Source organism: Myxocyprinus asiaticus, chromosome 19, assembly GCF_019703515.2.
Source record: "Myxocyprinus asiaticus isolate MX2 ecotype Aquarium Trade chromosome 19, UBuf_Myxa_2, whole genome shotgun sequence".
NCBI classification, from domain to species: Eukaryota; Metazoa; Chordata; class Actinopteri; order Cypriniformes; family Catostomidae; genus Myxocyprinus; species Myxocyprinus asiaticus.
The window spans coordinates 45216666-45239325 of record NC_059362.1 but is presented as its reverse complement, the minus strand read 5'-3'; the positions used below and the strand labels follow the sequence as shown (position 1 = coordinate 45239325).

General features: G+C 37.0%; 1 protein-coding gene across 6 annotated transcripts in view; it reads right to left on the bottom strand.

The window, feature by feature from the left end:
* Window positions 1-22660, bottom strand: part of LOC127409621 (gephyrin-like) — a 100241-nt gene that overhangs the window by 13706 nt on the left and 63875 nt on the right. For 3 of the 6 annotated variants that reach the window (XM_051644305.1, XM_051644306.1, XM_051644307.1), the window contains exons 9-15: window positions 17327-17368; window positions 13769-13843; window positions 7020-7082; window positions 4965-5007; window positions 3542-3679; window positions 3047-3139; window positions 2140-2195 (exon numbers count right to left, since the gene is read on the bottom strand). In XM_051644305.1, coding sequence (XP_051500265.1) covers window positions 2140-2195; window positions 3047-3139; window positions 3542-3679; window positions 4965-5007; window positions 7020-7082; window positions 13769-13843; window positions 17327-17368 — 510 coding nt within the window. The remainder of the gene's footprint in view (window positions 1-2139; window positions 2196-3046; window positions 3140-3541; window positions 3680-4964; window positions 5008-7019; window positions 7083-13768; window positions 13844-17326; window positions 17369-22660) is intronic. The other 3 variants (XM_051644310.1, XM_051644311.1, XM_051644309.1) reach the window with 2 other exon arrangements.

Sequence of the window (22660 nt, the reverse complement as noted above, 5' to 3'; positions counted from 1 at the left end):
ACATTTTTTTCAGTAAATATATTTTTAATGAGGCTATTCACAGAAATTTACACCAGTGATCAGTATTAACTCAAGAAATCCGCAAATATAAAGAATTCACAACATTAAAGTCCATAAATAAAGTTATGTGTAATAAAGTGGAATGACACAGGAAAAAAGTATTGAACACGCTAAGAAAAAGCAGTTCTCCAAGGCAAGGTAAGGCAAGGAACCAACTGAAATCTGTAAGTAGTTATAAAGTAATTATACCTCCTATCTGTGCAAATTAATATCAGCTGGGTTAGTAAATTGATGGTCTATAAAAAGGCTTTTCGTTACCAAGGTGTCACACAAGAAACATCTCATGATGGGTAAAAGCAAAGAGCTCTCCCAAGACCTTCGCCACCTTATTGTTGCGAAACATATTGATGGAATCGGATACAGACGTATTTCAAAACTCCTGAATCTTCCAGTAAGCACCATTGGGGCCATTATCCGCAAGTGGAAGCAACGTCACTCCGTCATCAACCAGCCACGCACAGGAGCTCCTCGCAAGATTTCTGACCAGGGAGTCAGAAGAACAGTCAGAAGAGTAGCCCAAGAGCCAAGGAGCACTTGGAAAGAGCTCCAGAAACACTTGGAGGCAGCAGGTACCATCGTCATAGAGAAAACAATAGGCAATGCACTCCACCGCCATGGCCTCTATGCACGCTCACCCCGCAAGACTCCATTACTAAACAAAAGGCATGTCGAAGCTCGTGTAGTCTGTGAATTGAACTTTTTGGCTGTCATACTACACACCATGTTTGGAGAAGAAATGGCACTGCACATCACCCTAAAAACACTATACCAACAGTGAAGTTTGGAGGTGGAAGCATCATGGTGTGGGGCTGCATATAATTGAAGGAACGATGAATGGAGCCCTTTACCGGGAGATTGTTGAGAAGAATCTGCTGCCATCCACCAGAATGATGAAGATGAGATGTGGGTGGACCTTCTAGCAGGACAACGATCCAAAGCATACAGCAAAGGAAACTCTCAGTTGGTTTCAGAGAAACAAAATCAAGGTGTTAGAATGGCCCAGTCAATCACCTGATTTGAATCCAATTGAACATTTGTGGAAAGAGCTAAAGATCAAGGTTCACAAGAGGGCCCCCCGGAATCTTCAAGATTTAAAGACAATATGTTTAGAAGAATGAGCCAAAATCACACCTGAATACTGCGGCTGATTAATTTCTTCATATAGGAAGCGATTCGGAAGCTGCCATTACAAACAAGGGCTTCTCCACTAAGTATTAAATACATTTCAGTTAGCGTGTTCAATACTTTTTTCCTGTGTCATTCCACTTTATTACACATATCTTTATTTATGGACTTTAATGTTGTGAATTCTTTACATTTGCAGATTTCTTGAGTTAATACTGATGACTGGTGAAAATTTCATGTGAATAGCCTCATTAAAAATATATTTACTGAAAAAAATGTTGACGTGTTCAATACTTATTTCCCCCACTGTATATATATATATATATAATTAAATTGATTTATTTGATGGCTAAAAAATGTCAGGTGGTAAACCATCAAGTAAAATGCATTCAAATAATTTGCTTGCACACTGCATACGAGTGTGTGAGTGTACACAACGTAATCTTTAATAAAAATAAAAAAAACAGTGTAAACATATATATCAAGGTAAAAATATTTTTTTTTACAAATGAATCATGAATATGAGTCATGAATATCATTATATACAAAATGTATATATTTTATCATATGTATTCTGTTTATTTAAAACTATTAAAATATTTTATAAAATAATATTAATAATAAAAAATCACTTATATTTGTAGAAATTAAAATTTTTGAACACTGATTATAAATATCACAATGTTCTGAAAATTATGGAAGAAAAAACACAGTTTTTTTGCTGCCAAATACAGTACCATTAAATCAAGCTCAAATCTCAAAGGTGTTTTTAGACATTTTCTCCATTGGTTTGTAACAGTTAGCATAGAATCACCTATAATTAATCAAATATACTGTCACTTAGTTAATGAAAGGGGCTCAACACTTCAGTTTTCACACAAAGGTGACAGAATCTTACTAACTCTCCTCTTCATGTTACAAACATCAAATCATCCATTTGAAACGTTCTCTCACCTGTTCACCAGCTTGAGATTCGCCAATAATAAATCTGTCACCGGGACCATCAGCCGCTGTTAGAAAACATACGACTCAATTAGTAAGACACGACAAAATCTTGTGCTTTCTTTTTACGTTTACAAGATAATGCATGTTTCTTGTAATCTTAAAAACCTTTTAATTTTAACACTTATGCTTAAATACTTGACATGGGTTTTGTAGACAAATAAAAATGGCTATAAATGCATTTAAAAAAAACGTCAATGTAAAAATGTCAATGTATTTTTTCAATAGATGAGCTACTGTACAGTTGCTGTAATGTGGTACATTTCAGCTCCACAAAACAGACAGAAGTGCTTATATTGTGTCTGTAAACTCTTATCACCTCATAAATACTAAATTAATGTAAAACCCCCAAATGTTGAGGTTTACGCTACACAAGTGCTTGTTGTGACTTCTTAAATAGGGATTGAGCTGAAAGTATATAATAAATGAATGAAGCACTTGACATTCATCCGCTGAGAGGAGTTTCAAGCGTCGCTCTCTTGCAGGTGTATTCAGCCCTGAAATGTGTACTAGAGCATGAGTTAGCCAGCTTTGTCAGAATGATGGGCTAACCGATTCACTAGTCATCACAAACTCACACACACATTTAACAGAAGTGTGTTGAGACTACTGTCTAAAAAACAGATGCCTTTGAATTAGAATCTGGACTGTTGTTCAACAGGGAATTGGTGACATAACTGAGAGTGAGGTATTATGGAGAAATAATGGCAGAAATGACACACTTCACATATAAGACTGATTTGCAGAATACTTTAACTGCAACAATCTAAAATCAGTAGTGTATGATAGTTAATCAGAGTAGCATGTTGATAGAAGAGGCCGAAATTTTAGTAATGTTATTTGATGGGGTATTTCTCACCTCTTACAGCGTAACCATCTTTAACAGAGGCAGGAAACGGAGGCAGATTATCTTTGGCATAAACGTCCTGAGCCAGAACTCGACCCATGCCGTCTACAGCAATAACACAGAGAAAAATATCCATTAATTTCTTAAGTATGTGCAAGGGCGTAGATTTGGCTTGAACAAATTTATTTTTCCATTGATCATGGTTTAAATAAAGGGAGGGTTGTTAGCCCCCCCACCCCAAAAACATAAGGACCATTTCCTCAAAAAAAAAAAGTTACAAGTAGATGCAACAATCATTTTCAAAAAGCTTATTACATATTGAAATCAAGGATAATTTCCTCAAAACAAAACAACATATCAAAACACAAAAAGCAATAAAAAATCAAAAATATACAGATGTACATATATTTTAAAACATGTACATGTCTATATGTAAACATTTATGTATTATTAGAAGTATAGAGGATGTTAAATGGTGTGTGTGTGTGTGTGTGTGTGTGTGTGTACCTCTGTAGTTGATGATTTCAGTACTCAGGACAGCAGTCATCTCTAGCACAGTGATGAAGGCTTTGTCCATAGAGGTGAGAGGAAACGGGGACATACGGTGTCTGCGAGCCACTTTGGTGATGTCCACCGCGCTATGACCTACAAATACACACCTGCTTTAGAGCAATTTAACTACACACACACACAAACACACACACACACTCGCACACAAACACACACACTCGCACACAAACACACACACACACAAACACACACACACACACAAACACACACACTCACACACAAACACACACACACACACACACACTCACACACAATCACACACACACACACACACACACGCGCACGCACTCACACACAAACACACACACTCACACACAAACACACACACTCGCACACAAACACACACACTCACACACAAACACACACACACAAACACACACACACTCACACAAACACACACACACACACAAACACACACACACACACACACACACACACACACTCACACACAAACACACACACACACACACACACACACACTCACACACAATCACACACACACACGCACTCACACACAAACACACACACCAACACAAACACACACACACTCACACACAAACACACACACACACTCACACCAACACACACACACACAATCACACACACAAACACACACACACACACGCACTCACACACAAACACACACACCAACACAAACACACACACACACAAACACACACTCACAATCACACACACATACAAACACACACACACACACACTCATACACACACAAACACACACAAACACACACACACAAACACAAACACACATGTTTGTGCTTTGTATGCATTGACTATTTATTTTTGTAGCAGTCTTGTGCAAGCAGATGATAAATAAAACAATGATCACTCAAAGTATAAATGATTTTACCTAAGGAAGATTCAGATTGCAGTAGTTTTCCTTCATTTATTCCATATCAAAAATGGAAACTAAAAATAATTCATGGCTAATTCTTTTTACTTATTTAGTTTTTGGTTTCATATTCCAATTATTTTTGTTTTAATCTTGTTTGGTCAAAGATAATTAGTCGTTACCTATTATGACACATGATATATTAGGCTATATTTCCTATATGAGCACAATGTCACTGTAAAATGACCTTTTAAAGATGCTTATCATTGTAAATGGAATTGGTATGTGAACATTTATAAATGTTTATAAAGTTAATTAGCTACAATTTGGATGCTTTTTTAAAAGTTTGGTCATTCAGGAAGTTAAAAAAATGGTAAATCCAATCAAAATCATCAATAAATCATGCCCAATAGTTTAATATGAACATATATGGAATGTTTTGATTGTTTAACAGACCGTCAGATGTAACACACAAAAACACAGATGCACAGCAGAAATGCAACATACTTGCTCTTAAAATATTTTCCTTGCTGCTGCATCGCGACTGAACCTGAAGATAGAAAGAAAAGTTATTTTTAATAAAACTTGTTACATATTTTCATTGAGCTTTTATGAGATGTTTGCTACAGAAGACTCTAAGACAATAATCGATGACATGTTTTTAATTTATATCATTATGAAACCCGGAGACAAACATGGAGCCAAGAATTCTTTGCTGTAATGAAGTGAAGCAGACAGAAATATCTACACAGATATTGATGAGCAGCTGAATCTAAAAATTTGATCTGATCTGATTTAATCACTTTATTGTTACTTTCAAAAACATTATCAGACGCAACATTTGAGCAGATTTAATAAAGACTGATCTAATCCTCTACCCTAGTGTTCATGCTATCTGTAAATCTGTGACGTGTCCCTTTGACTTGTTTGTCTTTAATAACACCCTTGATTTCTCCTCTTGCTCCATCTGTACCCTAAACATACCACACAACTCTTTTCAACAGTGGCGATACCTGTCATTTAATGACTGTACTTGTGAAAACCGCCATTTCATCAGCTGTAATGTGGACATAATAGACTCTCTAGTGCTCTACATTATGACACAGAGAGAGAAAGAGATGGAGTGATATGATCCTTATGAACTACAGGCCGAGAAGCAGACACCACCTAGTGAAGAACGACTGAAGAACCAAAAGAGGAGAGAAAGAGACAATTATAAAAGCGTAAGACAGAGATCCAGAACACCACACAGCTCATGAGATGAGAGAAAGAGAAAGAGAGAGACTCAGAGAATAGCTTAAATTGCACAAAACAGCAAACAGTGAGGTAGTAATAAATCAAAAATAAGATGATGTCAGCAAAGCATCAAAACTCAATAACATTTGAAAAAGTAAACAAACAGAAATGTTCCATTCAGGAATTGTCCTTTTATCATTTCTGTCATTTCGGATTCTTGCCTGATCCCATTAAAATTTTGTGACTGTGGCGACATTTTTGCAAAATGACATTACGTGGTTTCTTACACATATCGCGGCAGTTCCGAGGTGAAATGTCCACTGGGTGGCGCTAAAAGCGAGTTAAATGTTCTCCCAAACAGATGAGGTTTTTAAGGTTTATGCTCTATCGAGATTTAAATCAACAAAACTGACATCCATACCCTAAACCTTGAACCTAAACCATAAAAAGCTAATTGATCACGCTTGAACAAGCTTGTAAATTTAGTTGGTTATGTAATTCAAATGCTAAATAAGTCATGTGCTATAGTAAAAGTGTTTAGAAAGATAGCATTGTGTGAGGAACAGGGCGAAACGTAAGTGTTTATGAACTGATAATCTGCCATTTTACTCATGATTTGTGTGAAAGTGAATAAAAGTCATTCTTGTTGTAGCGCCTCTAGTGTTCACTTCACCAGGAAACTGTCGCAATCCATAAAACAAACCATGTAAAAGTCATTTTGCAGATATGTTGGAACAGTAACATGATTCTATGACACCAGGTTGGCATTTTTAATAATAACAAGTGTGTTTTACTTTTTTTTTACATGAGTAATATCAGTCATTCCACAGAAATTCTATGCAGTTGCTAGCATGTTATGGTTGCTTGCATGGGTGTTGCTAGGTGGTTGCTAGGGTGTTATTGGTTAGTTGCTTACTAGTCAAAGTCAAAATAGCCCACCCCCAAGTCTCATGATATTCTGATCTCTAGATATGGCTCGAGTCCCTCCTTCATTGTAAGTTTATGGGATTTTTTTCACCTGTTTTGTAGAATCCGGCAGGCGAAAACCTGGACACTGATCTCATCTCAACAAGCCGATTGATTTGAGGTATCATTCATTGATATAGCATGCAGGATGAGTAATACGCTAAAGTTAGGGATGTATCAGTCCAAAAACTAAATAAAAAAAGCTAAAAAAGCTAAATAAATAAAAAGACATGAAGTGGTGAGCAGAGCAAAGAACACAAACTCTAGATAGATAGATAGACAGACAGAGAGACAGATGGACAGGCAGACAGATTGATAGATGCATGTGAACAGGGCTGATGAGAGCTCTGGGATAGTTACTCGAGAACTGAAGGTCCTATGGCCACGTCGATCATCTTTAAGCACCTCCAACCTACACTGGAGCTTACGGAGATAAAGTCATAAGACATCAGTCCATCATAAAAGAAACAATCCAATAGAAAACTCAGAACATCAGGCAACTCAAAGACAGCTCCAACAAAGAAACAGAGCGATTCAGAGAGAAAATGTAAGTAAAAACAACAAGAGGCTGTTAGGGAATTTTTCAAATAGAATTACATATATTTAATACTTAAAATACATGTACATGTTAGTAACACACACAGACACCTTGAAGCAAAGCTTTGTAGAGAACTATGTTGCCACTCGCAAAAAAATTGTTAAAAGTCAACAAGAAATGGCATTTTCCTGTAATTTGAAGTGTTAACGAAGAAAACTGAATATTTGACGAGGACAAAATGTAAGGTAAGTCTTGATTTAATCCATCAGGAATTGATTGGATATTGAAACACAGGCATTTCAAACCAAAATGGAGCCAGTTTGTTTTAAATTACTGCAATAACAATTTGCAAGATTTTAGAAAGTCTGCATTACAAAACCTACAACAGCCTGCCTAAATAGCTTGTCCATAAACACTAAAATACACACTATTTCAAAAGTATAGCATGTTACAAGTTACACAATTTTAGTATGATAAAATCAAGGATTTACCTGCATTATGGCGTTTGCCAGATTACATCGTCGTGACAATGAAGTCGACTTTACACAGATAAAGTTAGTAACAGGTTTAATATTTATGTTTTGTCATTAAACTTTTGAAACGGTGTACATTTTAATGTTTTATGAACTGGGCTGTTTTGACTTCCATTGTAAGTGCCTTACTGTAACTGTGCACTTTTACCATCGATTGGCTAATTAATACAAGCAACATGCACTCAGACTGACGACGTGACCTCATTTGTGAAGTCACATAATGGGCTCAAAATGGGCTTTTACGAGAACTGCCAATAAAGAAGATTTTTTTTTGGTGTGTGATGTCAGGCGGTATCAGGCGGCTTCTGCTCATGTTGCATTTGAATCAGTACAGCATCATTCATTGTTATCCTGAGCCGAAAGAACATTTTGAAAGCTAAACAAGTTCAAAACAGCCCTGATTTGTTTAAACTGTTTACTAATAACAAATGGAACTTGACAATGCAGACGGGTTGTGCTAACTTAAATTACGGGAACATCCGTGTTAGGGAATGTCTTTGACTTACAGTGCTGTTAAAAAATAAACTGATAAACAAAGTTTTGCTTATAATTTGCAAAAGAGGAAGAACTGATCACTAGGTTTGCCAATGTGTGCCAGGTTCATGCTATGGGATCTTTTGGAAGATATTTAGGCGTTTCGTTTGTGGCAAGTTTTCAGGATTAAGTCTGTGAAATCATCACTACCTAATGCTTTCTAATGGAGAGTCTAGTCTATAAACAATTTCACCTGATTTCTCATGTGTTGTATGTTCAATGTTTTTCTGTTCAAGATTTTGGGGTGAAGACCCGAAAACATTTGAAAGTGTCAAAAGAAAAAAAAAAGGAATTTTGGAAGCACCTTTTTTTACAACACTATTGAAATACATTTAAAAATATACAGTGGCAAGAAAAAGTATGTGAACCCTTTGGAATTAGCTGGTTTTCTGCATTAATATAGTATATAAATAAAGTTAATAAAGTATAGACAAACACAATGTGCTTAAGCTAACAACACACAAATAATTATAATCTTTAATGTCTTTACTGAACACATCCCATTTAACATTCACAGTGCTGTGGAAAAAGTGAGTAAACCTTTGGATTTAATAACCGGTCGATACTCCTTTGGCAGCAGTAACCTCAACCAAGTGTTTCCGGTAGCTGCGGATTAGACCTGCACAACATTCAGAAGAAATTTTGGACCATTCTTCCTTACAGAACTGCTTCAGCTCAGCCATATTCTTAGGATGTCTGGTGTGAACGGCTCTCTTGAGATCATTCCACAGCATCTCTATTGGGTTAAGGTCTGGGCTCTGACTGGGTCACTCCAAAAGGTGGATTTTCTTTTTTTGAAGCCATTCTGTAGTGGACTTACTTTGATGTTTAGGTTCATTGTCCTGCTGCATCACTCAACTTCCAATGAGCTTTAGCTGGTGCACAGCCACCCTGACATTATCCTGTAGGATATCTTGCTAAACTTAGGAATTCATTTTTCCTTCATTGAGCATTCTGCGGTGTGCCCTTCGAGTCATCTTCGCTGGATGGCCACTTCTAGTGAGAGTACCGACAGTACTAAATCGTCTCCATTTATAGACAGTTTGTCTAACTGTGGACAGTTGAATATTTAAGCTCTTCCAGATAACTTTGTAACCCTTTCCAGCTTTATGCAAAGCAATAATTCTTGAATTCTTGTAAATAGCAAACTCAAAATGTTAGAGTGCTTTTTATAAATCAAAGTAGCTGTAATCCACACCTCCAATCTCATTTCATTAATTAGATGCCACGTTTGCCAGCTCCTGACTCTAATTAGCTTTAGCCTAGGGGTTCACTTACTTTTTCCACAGCACTGTGAATGTTTAATGGGTTTTGTTCAATAAAGACATGAAATTATATAATTCTTTGTGTGTTGTTAGTTTAAGCACCTTGTGTTTGTCTATACTTGTGACTTTGATGAAGATGAGATCACATTTTATGAGCAATTAATGCAGAAAACCAGCTAATACCAAGGGGTTCACATACTTTTACAATCTTGCCACTGTATATGTTATCTGACCCTAAGAAAATGTGTCCTTTCATGTTTGACCAATATTTAAAGCAAACCTCTTGTGGATCAGAAATGCATGTATTTAATTTTCATCATCACATTAAATTTATAATTACATATAATTTAATTTTGTGTGTATATATATATATATATACACACACTACCGTTCAAAAGTTTAGGGTCACTTACTCATTCTTTATTTATTTTTATTTTTTCACATTTTAGAATAATAGTAAAGTCATCAAAACTATGGAATAACATAAATGGAACTATGGGAATTATGTTGTGACTAAACAAAATCCAAAATAAATCAAAACTATGTTATATTTTAGCATCTTCAAAGTAGTCACCCTTTGCCTAGAATTTGCAGACATGTACTCTTGACATTTTCTCAGCCAACTTCTTGAGGTATCACCCTGGGATGCTTTTTAAACAGTATTGAAGGAGTTCCCATCTATGTTGGGCACATATTGTCTGCTTTTCTTAATTATTCAGTCCAAGTGGGGGCCTGGGTAGCTCAGTGGTAAAATATGATGACTACCACCCCGGAGTTCACTAGCTTGCTAGTTTGAATCCCAGGGTGTGCTGAGTGACTCCAGCCAGGTCTCCTAAGCAACCAAATTGGCCCGGTTGCTAGGGAGGGTAGAGTCACATGGGGTAACCTCCTCATGGTCACTATAATGTGGTTTGTTCTCAGTGGGGTGTGTGGTGAGTTGAGCATGGTTGTCACAGTGGATGGCATGAAGCCTCCACATGCACTATGTCTCCATGGCAACATGCTCAACAAGCCACATGATAAGATGTGCAGGTTGATGGTCTCAGATGTGGAGACAACTGGGATTCATCCTTTGCCACCCAGACTGAGGCAACTACACCACCACAAGGACTTAAAAGCACATTGGGAATTGGGCATTCCAAATTGGGAGAAAAAGGGGAAAAATCCCCCACCCCCCCAAAAAATTATTTGGTCCAAGTCATCCATTTCAAAAACTTTTTTTTTTTTTAAATAAAATTTTAGTTTTGTAATGACAAATTAATATGGTGGCAAAATTATATTTTTGTCTACAAAACTAATTTCAAACATTTAAGGATACGCCTTCAGATCAAAAGATTTTTAAGATCATGAGAAACATTTCAGTCAAGTGACCCCAAACTTTTGAACGGTAATGTGTATATATATATATATATATATATATATATATACAGTGCATCCGGAAAGTATTCACAGCGCTTCACTTTTTCCACATTTTGTTATGTTACAGCCTTATTCCAAAATGGATTAAATTCATTATTTTCCTCAAAATTCTACAAACAATACCCCATAATGACAACGTGAAAGAAGTTTGTTTGAAATCTTTGCAAATTTATTAAATTAAAAAAATGAAAAAAAATCACACGTACATAAGTATTCACAGCCTTTGCCATGACACTCAAAATTGAGCTCAGGTGCATCCTGTTTCCACTGATCATCCTTGAGATGTTTCTACAACTTGACTGGAGTCCACCTGTGGTAAATTCAGTTGATTGGACAAGATTTGGAAAGGCACACACCTGTCTATATAAGGTCCCACAGTTAACAGTGCATGTCAGAGCACAAACCAAGCCATGAAGTCCAAGGAATTGTCTGAAGACCTCCGAGACAGGATTGTATCGAGGCACAGATCTGGGAAGGGAACAGAAAAATTTCTGCAGCATTGAAGGTCCCAGTGAGCACAGTGGCCTCCATCATCCGTAAATGGAAGAAGTTTGGAACCACCAGGACTCTTCCTAGAGCTGGCCACCCAGCCAAACTGAGCGATCGGGGGAGAAGGGCCTTAGTCAGGGAGGTGACCAAGAACCCGATGTTCACTCTGACAGAGCTCCAGCATTTCTCTGTGGAGAGAGGAGAACCTTCCAGAAGAACAACCATCTCTGCAGCACTCCACCAATCAGGCCTGTATGGTAGAGTGGCTAGACGGAAGTCTCTCCTTAGTAAAAGGCACATGACAGCCTGCCTGGAGTTTGCCAAAAGGCACCTGAAGGACTCTCAGACCATGAGAAACAAAGATTGAACTCTTTGGCCTGAATGGCAAGCGTCATGTCTGGAGGAAACCAGGTACCGCTCATCACCTGGCCAATACCATCCCTACAGTGAAGCATGGTGGTGGCAGCATCATGCTGTGGGGATGTTTTTCAGCGGCAGGAACTGGGAGACTAGTCAGGATCGAGGGAAAGATGAATGCAGCAATGCACAGAGACATCCTTGATGAAAACCTGCTCCAGAGCGCTCTGGACCTCAGACTGGGGCGAAGGTTCATCTTCCAACAGGACAACGACCCTTAGCACACAGCCAAGATAACAAAGGAGTGGCTCCGGGACAACTCTGTGAATGTCCTTGAGTGGCCCAGCCAGAGCCCAGACTTGAACCCGATTGAACATCTCTGGAGAGATCTGAAAATGGCTGTGCACCGACGCTCCCCATCCAACCTGATGGAGCTTGAGAGGTCCTGCAAAGAAGAATGGGAGAAACTGCCCAAAAATAGGTGTGCCATATCATACTCAAAAAGACTTGAGGCTGTAATTGGTGCCAAAGGTGCTTCAACAAAGTATTGAGCAAAGGCTGTGAATACTTATGTACATGTCATTTGTTTTCGTTTTTTATTTTTAATAAATTTGCAAAGATTTAAACAAAGTTCTTTCACGTTGTCATTATGGAGTATTGTTTGTAGAATTTTGAGGAAAATAATGAATTTAATCCATTTTGGAATAAGGCTGTAACATAACAAAATGTGGAAAAAGTGAAGCGCTGTGAATACTTTCCGGATGCACTGTATATATATATGCATTAATTTTGTGACTAATTGTCTAGTATTTCATTATGCTTGACACCATTATTTGTGAATGGAAGTGAGGTGAATTCAGAAATTACACAAAAAACATGTGACAAATGCTAATTATTATTCATAAGTAATTGTACCGAAGTACAGTATATGTGTAGGTTAGTTGGATTAGTGATGATCCCAGTGAAACTACTGATGCCAATAAACATAAAAAATTTTGGCCAGCCTATATACAATATATATAGGCCAAAAGTTTACATTTTTTACTATATACAATATATATATATATATATATATATTGTCATGGTCATTAATCAATATAATTTCTGATATTGTAAATCTATCTAGTTAAAAAAGGCACTAATCTAGAATTTTGCATTCTTCTAGAAAAATCAGGCCTTGAAATACAATGTACACTAGAAAAGATGTACAAAAGATCAGTACTTTTTGAAAACTTGCACAGAAAAATAGTGTTCTGTTTTAAATGGAAACAAATAAGCCTTAATTAATATTATCTGCTTCCAATATCAGCCTAATCAAACCTATGAAAAAAAAAAAGAAGATAATATTTGCTGATACGTGTAATTAAATATGTGTAATTATCACATATTGTGCATTGTGACCAAACAGTAGCAAAAATAATGAATTTACATGGATATTATTATCCATATTATTACTATAATCTCTCAGAAGACTCTGTTTTGATGGTAGTTACACAACAAGCCGGCTAAAACAATGCAACACTCACACACACTGTTATATTCTGGCACCTCTACACAAACAAAAATGAGGTCACATATGAAGTAAAACAAAAATTTAATGAACAGAGGTGAATGAGTGTGTCAGAGCAATATCATTTCGTCATGTTTTAACTGATTTGAAAGTCTTTTTGGATACTAGCATCTGCAAAATGAACATACATTTGAATATAAATACTGGGATTTACTTCAGAAACATTTATGCCATCAAAAATAATTTCGCCAAATGGGGGTGATGTGGATAGATTTGTTAGGGGTGTAGCTAAGTACTTTGTGTGAAGAAATAATACATTTTTCTCAAAGATCTTTATTGGTTTATTAATGTATGAAACTGCATTGTTAGCTGTACATTTTGTGTTGTTGTTGTTTTTTCTAAATTAAAAGCCAAATCTGTCTCGCAATCTGCCGCCAAGCTAAGATTAAAGATAAGCTCTTTACCTGGTCCAAGGTAGAGTACCTTGACTTGAGTGTGATGACCTCATCCAGGTGAGCCCTGAACTCTCGCCGAGACGCCTGGAGGAAGCCACAGGATAATCACTAACCCAAAACTCACTCACACAAGCACTCTCACACAATCAGTCTGCTTTCTATCACACACAACATATTTATGAGTTTGATATCTGACACACAAATACACCAAAGTACAAGAATGATCACCGACAAGACACAACACACCGCAATAAAAACACACAGCTGTGATGTGCAACTTTACAATGGAAAACATGACCTGCTGAACTACAAAATCCAACAGAAATGAAAAAGATTTTAAAACTCACCCTTGTTAAAACATACTCAACTGTTGATAAAATGATGAACTGATGGACTAAAACTGAGAGTAATTTGAATTTAATTGAAATTTTGAGTGATTAAGATGAGACAACATTAAAAATGATTATGGATGAGAAAGAGTCTCATTTATTAACTGCAGTTTACCAATCTACAAGCTACTCATAATTTAAAGTAGTTTCAACTACACTACAGCTACACTTTTAAAGTGTAGTCACAGTAAGCTACGGCTACACTTTGGGTTGCCAACTGTCCCGTATTAGCCGGGACATTACGTATATTGGCTGAAATCACCTTGTCCCGTATTTCAGTGCCAAAATATTCAACAGACATCAAATGGCCACCGTCCTGTATTTAAGCACTGAAAGCACTTAAAACATCCCGTATTGAATGCATCGTGTCCCATGTTGAAGCCTTAAAATGCTCAAGTTCCCCATATTTGCGTGACGAAAAGTTGGCAACCCTAGCTATGCTACATGCTAACAGCAAAAAGTAGCTAAATACATTAAAGCAATTTCAAGGTGCTATATCTGTTTAAGTTGGACGATGTTATTTATTTAAGCAAATCAAAGCAGTATTTATTTGGCACAGACACAATGAGTGTGCTTACATGCACAGCAACACACTGACAACTACCAACAATCAGCTCATTCAAAAAATCAAACAATGCAAAAAAAAAACTGTGATTTGAAATCGTTGGGTTATTCTCTGCTTTAGACGTGTAAATGTAAACAAGCATGCGCACAAAACCCTTGTGCACACTGGATAAGCCGGTAAAAACATTGATAAAGATGTTTACATGCAACATACAATCAGGGTAACGGGCACAAACCCACTTGTATCGATGTTTTTTGCTTGAGCCATTTATGATCTTACCCCAATAACGGAAAACTGTTTCAGTCATTTACACGACCACATACGTTGTTGGCTCGAGCATAATAGGTGTAAGATTGTGTATGCAAATGCACTTAATGACGATTTCATTTCGGCTGACAACATTCAACATGATTACATAAACTGACATGCAACACTGCTTCTTGTCAGAAACCATGGCTAGTACTAGAAAAGCTATACTATTGGTCATCTTCATCAAAGTCACAAGTATAGACAAACACAATGTGCTTAAGCTAACAACACACAAACAATTATAATCTTTCATGTCTTTATCGAACACATCCCATTAATCATTCACAGTGCTGTGAAAAAGTAAGCGAATCCTTGTATTTAATAACTGGCCGACCCTTCTTTGACAGCAATAACCTCAACCAAGCGTTTCTGCGGATTAGACCTGCAAAATGTTCAGAAGGAATTTTCCAGAAGGACCATTCTTCCTTACAGAACTGCTTCAGCTCAGCCATATTCTTAGGATGTCTGGTCCCTAACTTCTACTGAGCTTTAGCTGGCACACAGCCACCCTGACATTATCCTGTAGGATATCTTGATAAACTTGGGAATTCATTTTTCCCTCGATGATGGCAAGTGGTCCAGGCCCTGAAGCAGCAAAGCAGCCCCAAATCATGATGCTCCCTCCACCGTACTTCACCATTGGGATGATGTTGGTATGCGTTGCCCTTCCCAAACAATTGAACCTTAGTTTCATTAGTCCACAAAACATTTTCCCGGTAGAGTTGTGGAGTGTCATGGTGGTCTTTGGCAAACTTCAGGTACGCAGCAATGTTTTTGCTGGAAAGCAGCAGCTTCCACGTGGTGTCCTGCCATGAACATCATGTCTGTTTAATGTTTTCTGTATAGTAGACTCATGAACAGAGATGTTAACCAGTTCCAATGATTCCTTCAAGTCTTTATCTGTCACTCTAGGGTTCATTTTTACCTCATTGAGCTTTCTGCGGTGTGCCCTTTGAGTCATCTTGGCTGGACGGCCACTTCTAGTGAGAGTACCTATAGTACTAAATCATCTCCATTAATAGACAATTTGTCTAACTGTGGACAGATGAATATTTAAGCTCTTCCATATAACTTTGTAACCCTTTCCAGCTTTATGCAAAGCAACAATTCTTGATCGTAGGTCTTCTGAGATTGCGTTTTTGTGAGCATGGTCCACTTCAGCAGATGCTTCTTGTGAATAGCAAACTCAAAATGTTTGAATGCTTTTTATAAGTCAAAGTAGCTCTAACCCACACCTCCAATCTCGTTTAATTAATTGGATGCCAACTCCTGACTCCAACTCCTTTAGTTAACGTCATTAGCCTAGGGGTTAACATACATTTTCCAGCTTACAGTGTGAATGTTTGAATGATGTATTCAATATGTACAAGAACAATATAATAATTTGTGTGTTATTAATTAAATCAGATTGTGTTTGTTCACTATTGTATCTTAGATGAAGTTCAAACCAGATTTTAAGACAAATTTATACATAAATGCAGGTAATTCCAAAGGGTTCACATACTTTTTCTTGCCACTGTATTTCCCATCTAAAAATAAAAAAAATGCTTTTTGGATGAAACGGATAAAGGACAAATGAGCATTTTACCTCAGAGAAGTGGAATTTTAGAGTATCTCTGGCAATAATTAGTGGTTGACCAATATGGGTTTTTCAATAGCCAGTTCTGATATAACGCAGGGAGGCTGATATATGTAAAACAATTTAATAATATTAAATAAGATGTATGCAAAATTATGGAGTTATTTTACTCAATATGTACTCAAAATTCAGAAAAATATTTGAGAACAGAAAATGCACACTATCCATTGACAAGTCCATTGACACTATCCATTAAAGATGATCAGCTAATGAATCGGTCAGGCCGATATATCAGTCTATCACAAGAAAAAATAACCCCTCACCCAATGCGTATAGTGTTTTATTGATGAGCAAAATTGACAAAAAAATTATATCAATTGTGCAATGGAAACATGAACAAGATCATGAAAAATCAAAAGATGTAAAATAAATGGCAAAATGTATAAAGTGCTAAACCCAACAAGTCAAACACACTTTAAACAAAAACTCTGAAAGATAGACGTCTATTTTATTTTCTATTAGCTCATGATAAATCATTGTCATAAAATAGACGGCAAGTCATTTCTTCTCAAGTGCACTTGAGACAAGCATGCTTAACAAGACAGGAAGTGTTTCATGCCAAGCAGGACAACAGGCATCGCATGCGGTATGAAATGTGTTGCATGGCAACACGTGGAGGAGAGCTGTTGCCATGACGGTGTGGCCCGAGACGCATGCAGGAATACCTCAGCAATGCTTAGGGTGGATGAGGAGGAGGGAAGCCGCGCCTGGGTGCCACGAGAAGGGGAGAAGAAAGACTATTAAAGAGCCAGCAAAGCCAAGCTGAGACACACACTGTCGCCCCCTGTTGGCCTGGAGCACAGCAGGCCATAGCAAACAGGAAAAAAGACATTTCAAAGAAACAACAGGGTGAGAAAAAACAGGGCTTTTGATCTGAGATTTGTGCTTGACATTTGAAATGCAAGTCCATCTGTGGGTGCAATTATCAACCTGTATGTTAAAGTTTGTTTACAAAGGCCACATCCACACTAATGCATTTTTGTTTAAAACGCACTGATATTGCTACGCCTACGCCTCTAATCTTCAATGGAATTGCATTTTCCTCAAGCAAAAACAGATTTTAGAAAATGCTCTCAAGTACTTTGGAAACAATTACATTAGAAAACTGAAAATGGATTAGTGTGGACATGGCCTAAGTGTATAGTAATTGATGTCAATTTCATGTTAGCTTGGGTAAAAATGTGATCACGTTAAATGCACAAGACGAAATTTAAATTTATATAGAATTTACAACACATACAGAGAAGCACACACACAAACACAGCAAAATGGCAGGATGGATTAAGTAAACATTGCCATTCTACGGAATACACTTAAAATCAACATTTTCACTGCATCCAATAAACAACAGCCTGGAGTTCCGACCATCTGCTGAATTTTCGGATACTATTTGAGCTTTGGATAAGTTAAAATATTTTAACTTTTTGTGTGATTAGACCATATGTCACCGCCCAACTGAATGTGATGTATTCTGTTCAAAACTATGTAGTGAAAAATATCAAAGTTTTTTGTCCTAAACTATATTTGAAACTTTTTGCATGACAGTTATAAAGGTTGAAGTCAGACATGATCATTTTTGTTGCACATATGTAACAAGCTATTTGCAATTAATGTGTGAATGTGTGATTTATTTTTACATAAATATGATTTAAATATGTAAAACATTTTAAATAAAATGTATATTAAATGTATATATATATATAAATATTTAATGACTTGACCACAAATGTCATGTGGAATAACCATCAAGTAAAATGTATTAAAATACTTTCTATGCACCACGTCGGCGGGTCCAAAGGGGGGTGCTATATCGTGAAAAAAATGTATGCTTAAAAAGTTTCCATATACAGTGCACAAGTCAGGCATATAAGGTATCATTTGAAAGCTCAGAATCGAAACTTTACATAGATAACCGTCACTTCTGCATTTATGTTACTTAAAATAACAACGTAAAGCCTCAAAACATTCACGTTAAAAATTAGCACCCTCTAGAGGTAATAGATATATTTATATAAAAATAAAAGTCCTTCACATAGCACCTCATGAAGTCATATATCAAATGAAAGCTCTCATTCTCAGAAATGCGACAAGTAGACAAAAACTTTATATCTGCTTTTACATTTTTACTTGTCTGTGAGCTTGTTTGTGTGAATAATCTAATGTTTTATCGTAGATGTCCAGAACAAAATATGCCATCCAGCATGAAAAGCATGTGTGACGCTCCTATTCTACCCGCTCCATACGGGTCTTGAACCGGCATCTCCGGCATGGAGGCGGGTGCGCTAACAAGGAGGCAAAAGGCTACAGCCTCTAGTGCACCTCTTGAGGTCAGGAGAGTGAGGTTTATACACATTGCACAGCTATCTATCAGCTGGCTCCCATTAGACTCAGCCCCCTAAACCTCACTCCCATCCGGGTCACGGCACCATTGTGACACTCCTGTCCTACCCGCTCCGTACAGGACTCGAACCAGCGTCTCCGGCATGGCAGGCAGGTGCGCTAACAAGGAAGCTAAAGGCTACAGCCTCTAGTGTCAGTCTCTAGTGCACCTCTTGAGGTCAGGAGAGTGAGGTTTATACACAGTGCACAGCTATCTATCAGCTGGCTCCCATTACACTCACCCCCCTAAACCTCACTCCCATCTGGGTCACGGCACCATTGTGATGCTCCTGTTCTACCCGCTCTGTATGGGACTCAAACCGGCATCTCCGGCATGGGAGGTGGGTAGTGCTAACAAGGAGGCTAAAGCCTCTAGCATCAGTCGCTAGTGCATCTCTTGAGGTCAGGAGAGTGAGATTTATACACATTGCACAGCTATCTATCAGCTGGCTCCCATTACATATGCTAAACAAATCATCAGTAAAAAAATTTTTGACAACTGATTAAATGTTATACGTCATCACAAAGGGAAGGATCTCAGCTTTCTAATGACACTCGAATTGAGCTTCTAGTTCACTCAGAGGCCGAGATATTCGATGAAATAACAAGGGTGGTGCATAAACTGAAAATTAGACTGAATGTCTATGGATGAGCACATCTGTGAGTTAGAACGCCACCTACATATCAGAGCTGTATATTGTGATTGAATGTGATAGAGAACAAAATATTTTTTCTAGTGCTTGCTGCCATCTAGTGGAATGAAATAAAACTTTTCAAAGTGAGGTAGAGTGAACAGAACCAGAATTATAAGTTTCATCACACTGTAATATTATTCTTAGACTAGGTAGCAAACCTCGGCTCCTGTTGAACTCACAAAACCAACAACTATACTTTTTTTAAAACTTAATTTGTCTTCATTTGTCACATGTCTCCAGGGACTGGGTGCTCTGACATTGTGATTCATGAGTGCCTTCTCCCATGCAGCAAATACAGTCCATTGTGACCAAATTGAAAGTACATCATGGGGTGAAATGCGACAGTCATAAGCAAAGACACTGAAAAGGCAGCTTCACAACAGCAGCATAAACCTGAGAGGAAATATATGAAATGCAGCTGTGTCTGCCAGTGTGTGACATGAATCACTTGATACTTCTTGTGCTTTGTCATCTCTGGTGTAAAATCAGCATTGCCTCTAATGTGCACTGCACCCAGTTGCACGTGTACATGCACAAGGTGTCCTTGTAGTCCAGGAACAAGGTAATATATCTTGAAGCCCAGTAGCTCACCCTATTCTGGTGAAACGCAAGGTACTGCAGATAGAATCTTTAGAATCGTTATTTATCGCCTGGGGCCATTTTCTCGACTTCAAGTTAATTTACATTGGCTCAACCAATGCCAACAAACACATTTCAAATGTTCTAAAGTTGGCTGTTCAAACCTGCAACTTTTCAGTTATAAGCCCAGATTTTAACCACTTGGCCTCACCACCCAGACTGAAAAAAAATAAATAAAAAAAAACCAAAAAGATTTCATACATTTTTTTTCCTGCAGATTTTGCGCACAGTTTTTCTAAGTTAATTTTAATGGTATAAAATTAAAATCTACTTCATGACATAATATTGATAAAGTGAGTCAATTTATAACCTAAACATTTCAGTTAATACAGTAACTTTGACTTAAAAATCAGATGTACGTGGTACTTAAACCTACTTAGGGGTGGCTGTGGCTCAGGTGGTAGAGCAGGTTGTCCACTAATCACAGGGTTAGCAGTTCAATTCCCAGCCCACATGACTCCACATGCTGAAGTGTCCTTGGGCAAGACACTAAACCCCCAAGTTGCTCCCAATGGCAGCCTAGTGCCTTGCATGGGATCTCTGCTGTCATTGGTGTGTGTGTGTGTGTGTGTGTGTGAGAATGGGTGAATGAGACACAGTGACACTTTGTAAAACCACTAAGCCTAAAAAAGGCAATATATAAGTGCAGACCACTTACTTGCAAAGATGTAAATGGACATTTCACTTTCCATTTTTTTTCTTGTAAGCACATTTAATCACATACCACATGACATACTGTACGAAAGCCTTCCACAGGGGAAACTTAATGCATGCTATGTAGTCTATAAGACAACATCACCTTCCATTACAGGCGACAGAATCATGATACAGAGCTGTGCATGTAGACCTCAACACTTGGTGTACAAAACACAAATGACAGTAACAACCAACAGGTAATTTATTTGAATCATGAACAGGTACTTATGAGTTGAAAATTAACTTCAGACTTCACAAAATAAGAAGTTACCAAATGTATATAAACAAAATCATTGAGTAAATAAACTTGCAAACAGTGAAACTATGCAAGCTCATTAATTATTCAAGTATGCTGGAAACACCAGCTTTCGTAAGTAAAGTAAAATGTAACTTATTTTATGTATCTGTGAAATTTACTCAAATTAGTGAATAAATATGACAAGGTTTTCTTCTGTAGGAGTGATACATGATGACGCATTGCAAAGATAACGAACAGTTATACATAATATTTATTTATAAGCTAAAGCATGTTTGAATTGATCATAAATTTAAAATGTACTTAATATTTCCAAGTTCTCACTTAAACTGTTTCTATTTAGAAAGAACTTAATCTTTTCCGCTATATTGATTTCACCAAAATATACATATTTTTCAGTGCATATAAAAGGTTTAGGGTTAAAACTAGGGCTGTCAATCAATTACAATTTTTTAATCGAATTAATTACATGGTGTGACAATTAATTAATTGAATTATTCGCAAAAATAAATATTTGCTGAGAAAGCCCCACAAATAACAGTAACAAATTGTTATAACAAATAATTCAATATACAGTATAATGATGTAATTATAAATATTATTACATAATAATTTTATAAACAAAAATTAAATAGTTATAAATAGTTATATTTAAATAATTGCAAATCATATTTACAGTATATATATATATATATATATATATATATATATATATATATATATATATATATATATATATATATATATATAAATAATCTCCAGATAAATAAAATGCATTATATTGTGGATTGATAAGACAATACAAAAAGTGGCTTTAGAATCCAATTGTTTATTTGCATATTACTGAACATTTCACAGCAATCCATTTTGCAATTGAATTTGTCAATCAGTCGGAGATTTATTATAAGGGCTTTTTAAGGACGCGTCGATGTACACCTGCGTCAGACAGACCCTTTTGGAGCGTCTCACTTTGGGTGCGTTACGTCATAAACACCGTTTTTAGGTCACTGTGTCAAGTTAAACGTAGTTTAATACTTTGAAAAACACTTCTTGAGATCCCTAAGTTCTGATTTGCGCTCCATCAAGCTGTGTTTAAACGCAAGAAGGCGTCCGTCCTTATCTTGTTGTCTGCTCTCGGTAAGTGTGGTTTGTTCTCTGTAAAAGCTGCGCATTGCCTTTACAGCTGAAGTTTCGCTTACTGCCCCCTGGAGAAAACAGTTGGTACTTCAAGCTTGAATTGCTCAGAAACATTTCTTTCTGGTGACATGATTAATTGCTTTATTTTTTATACAATTAATCGCATTGAATTTATGTGTTAAATCAGCAGCCGTAGT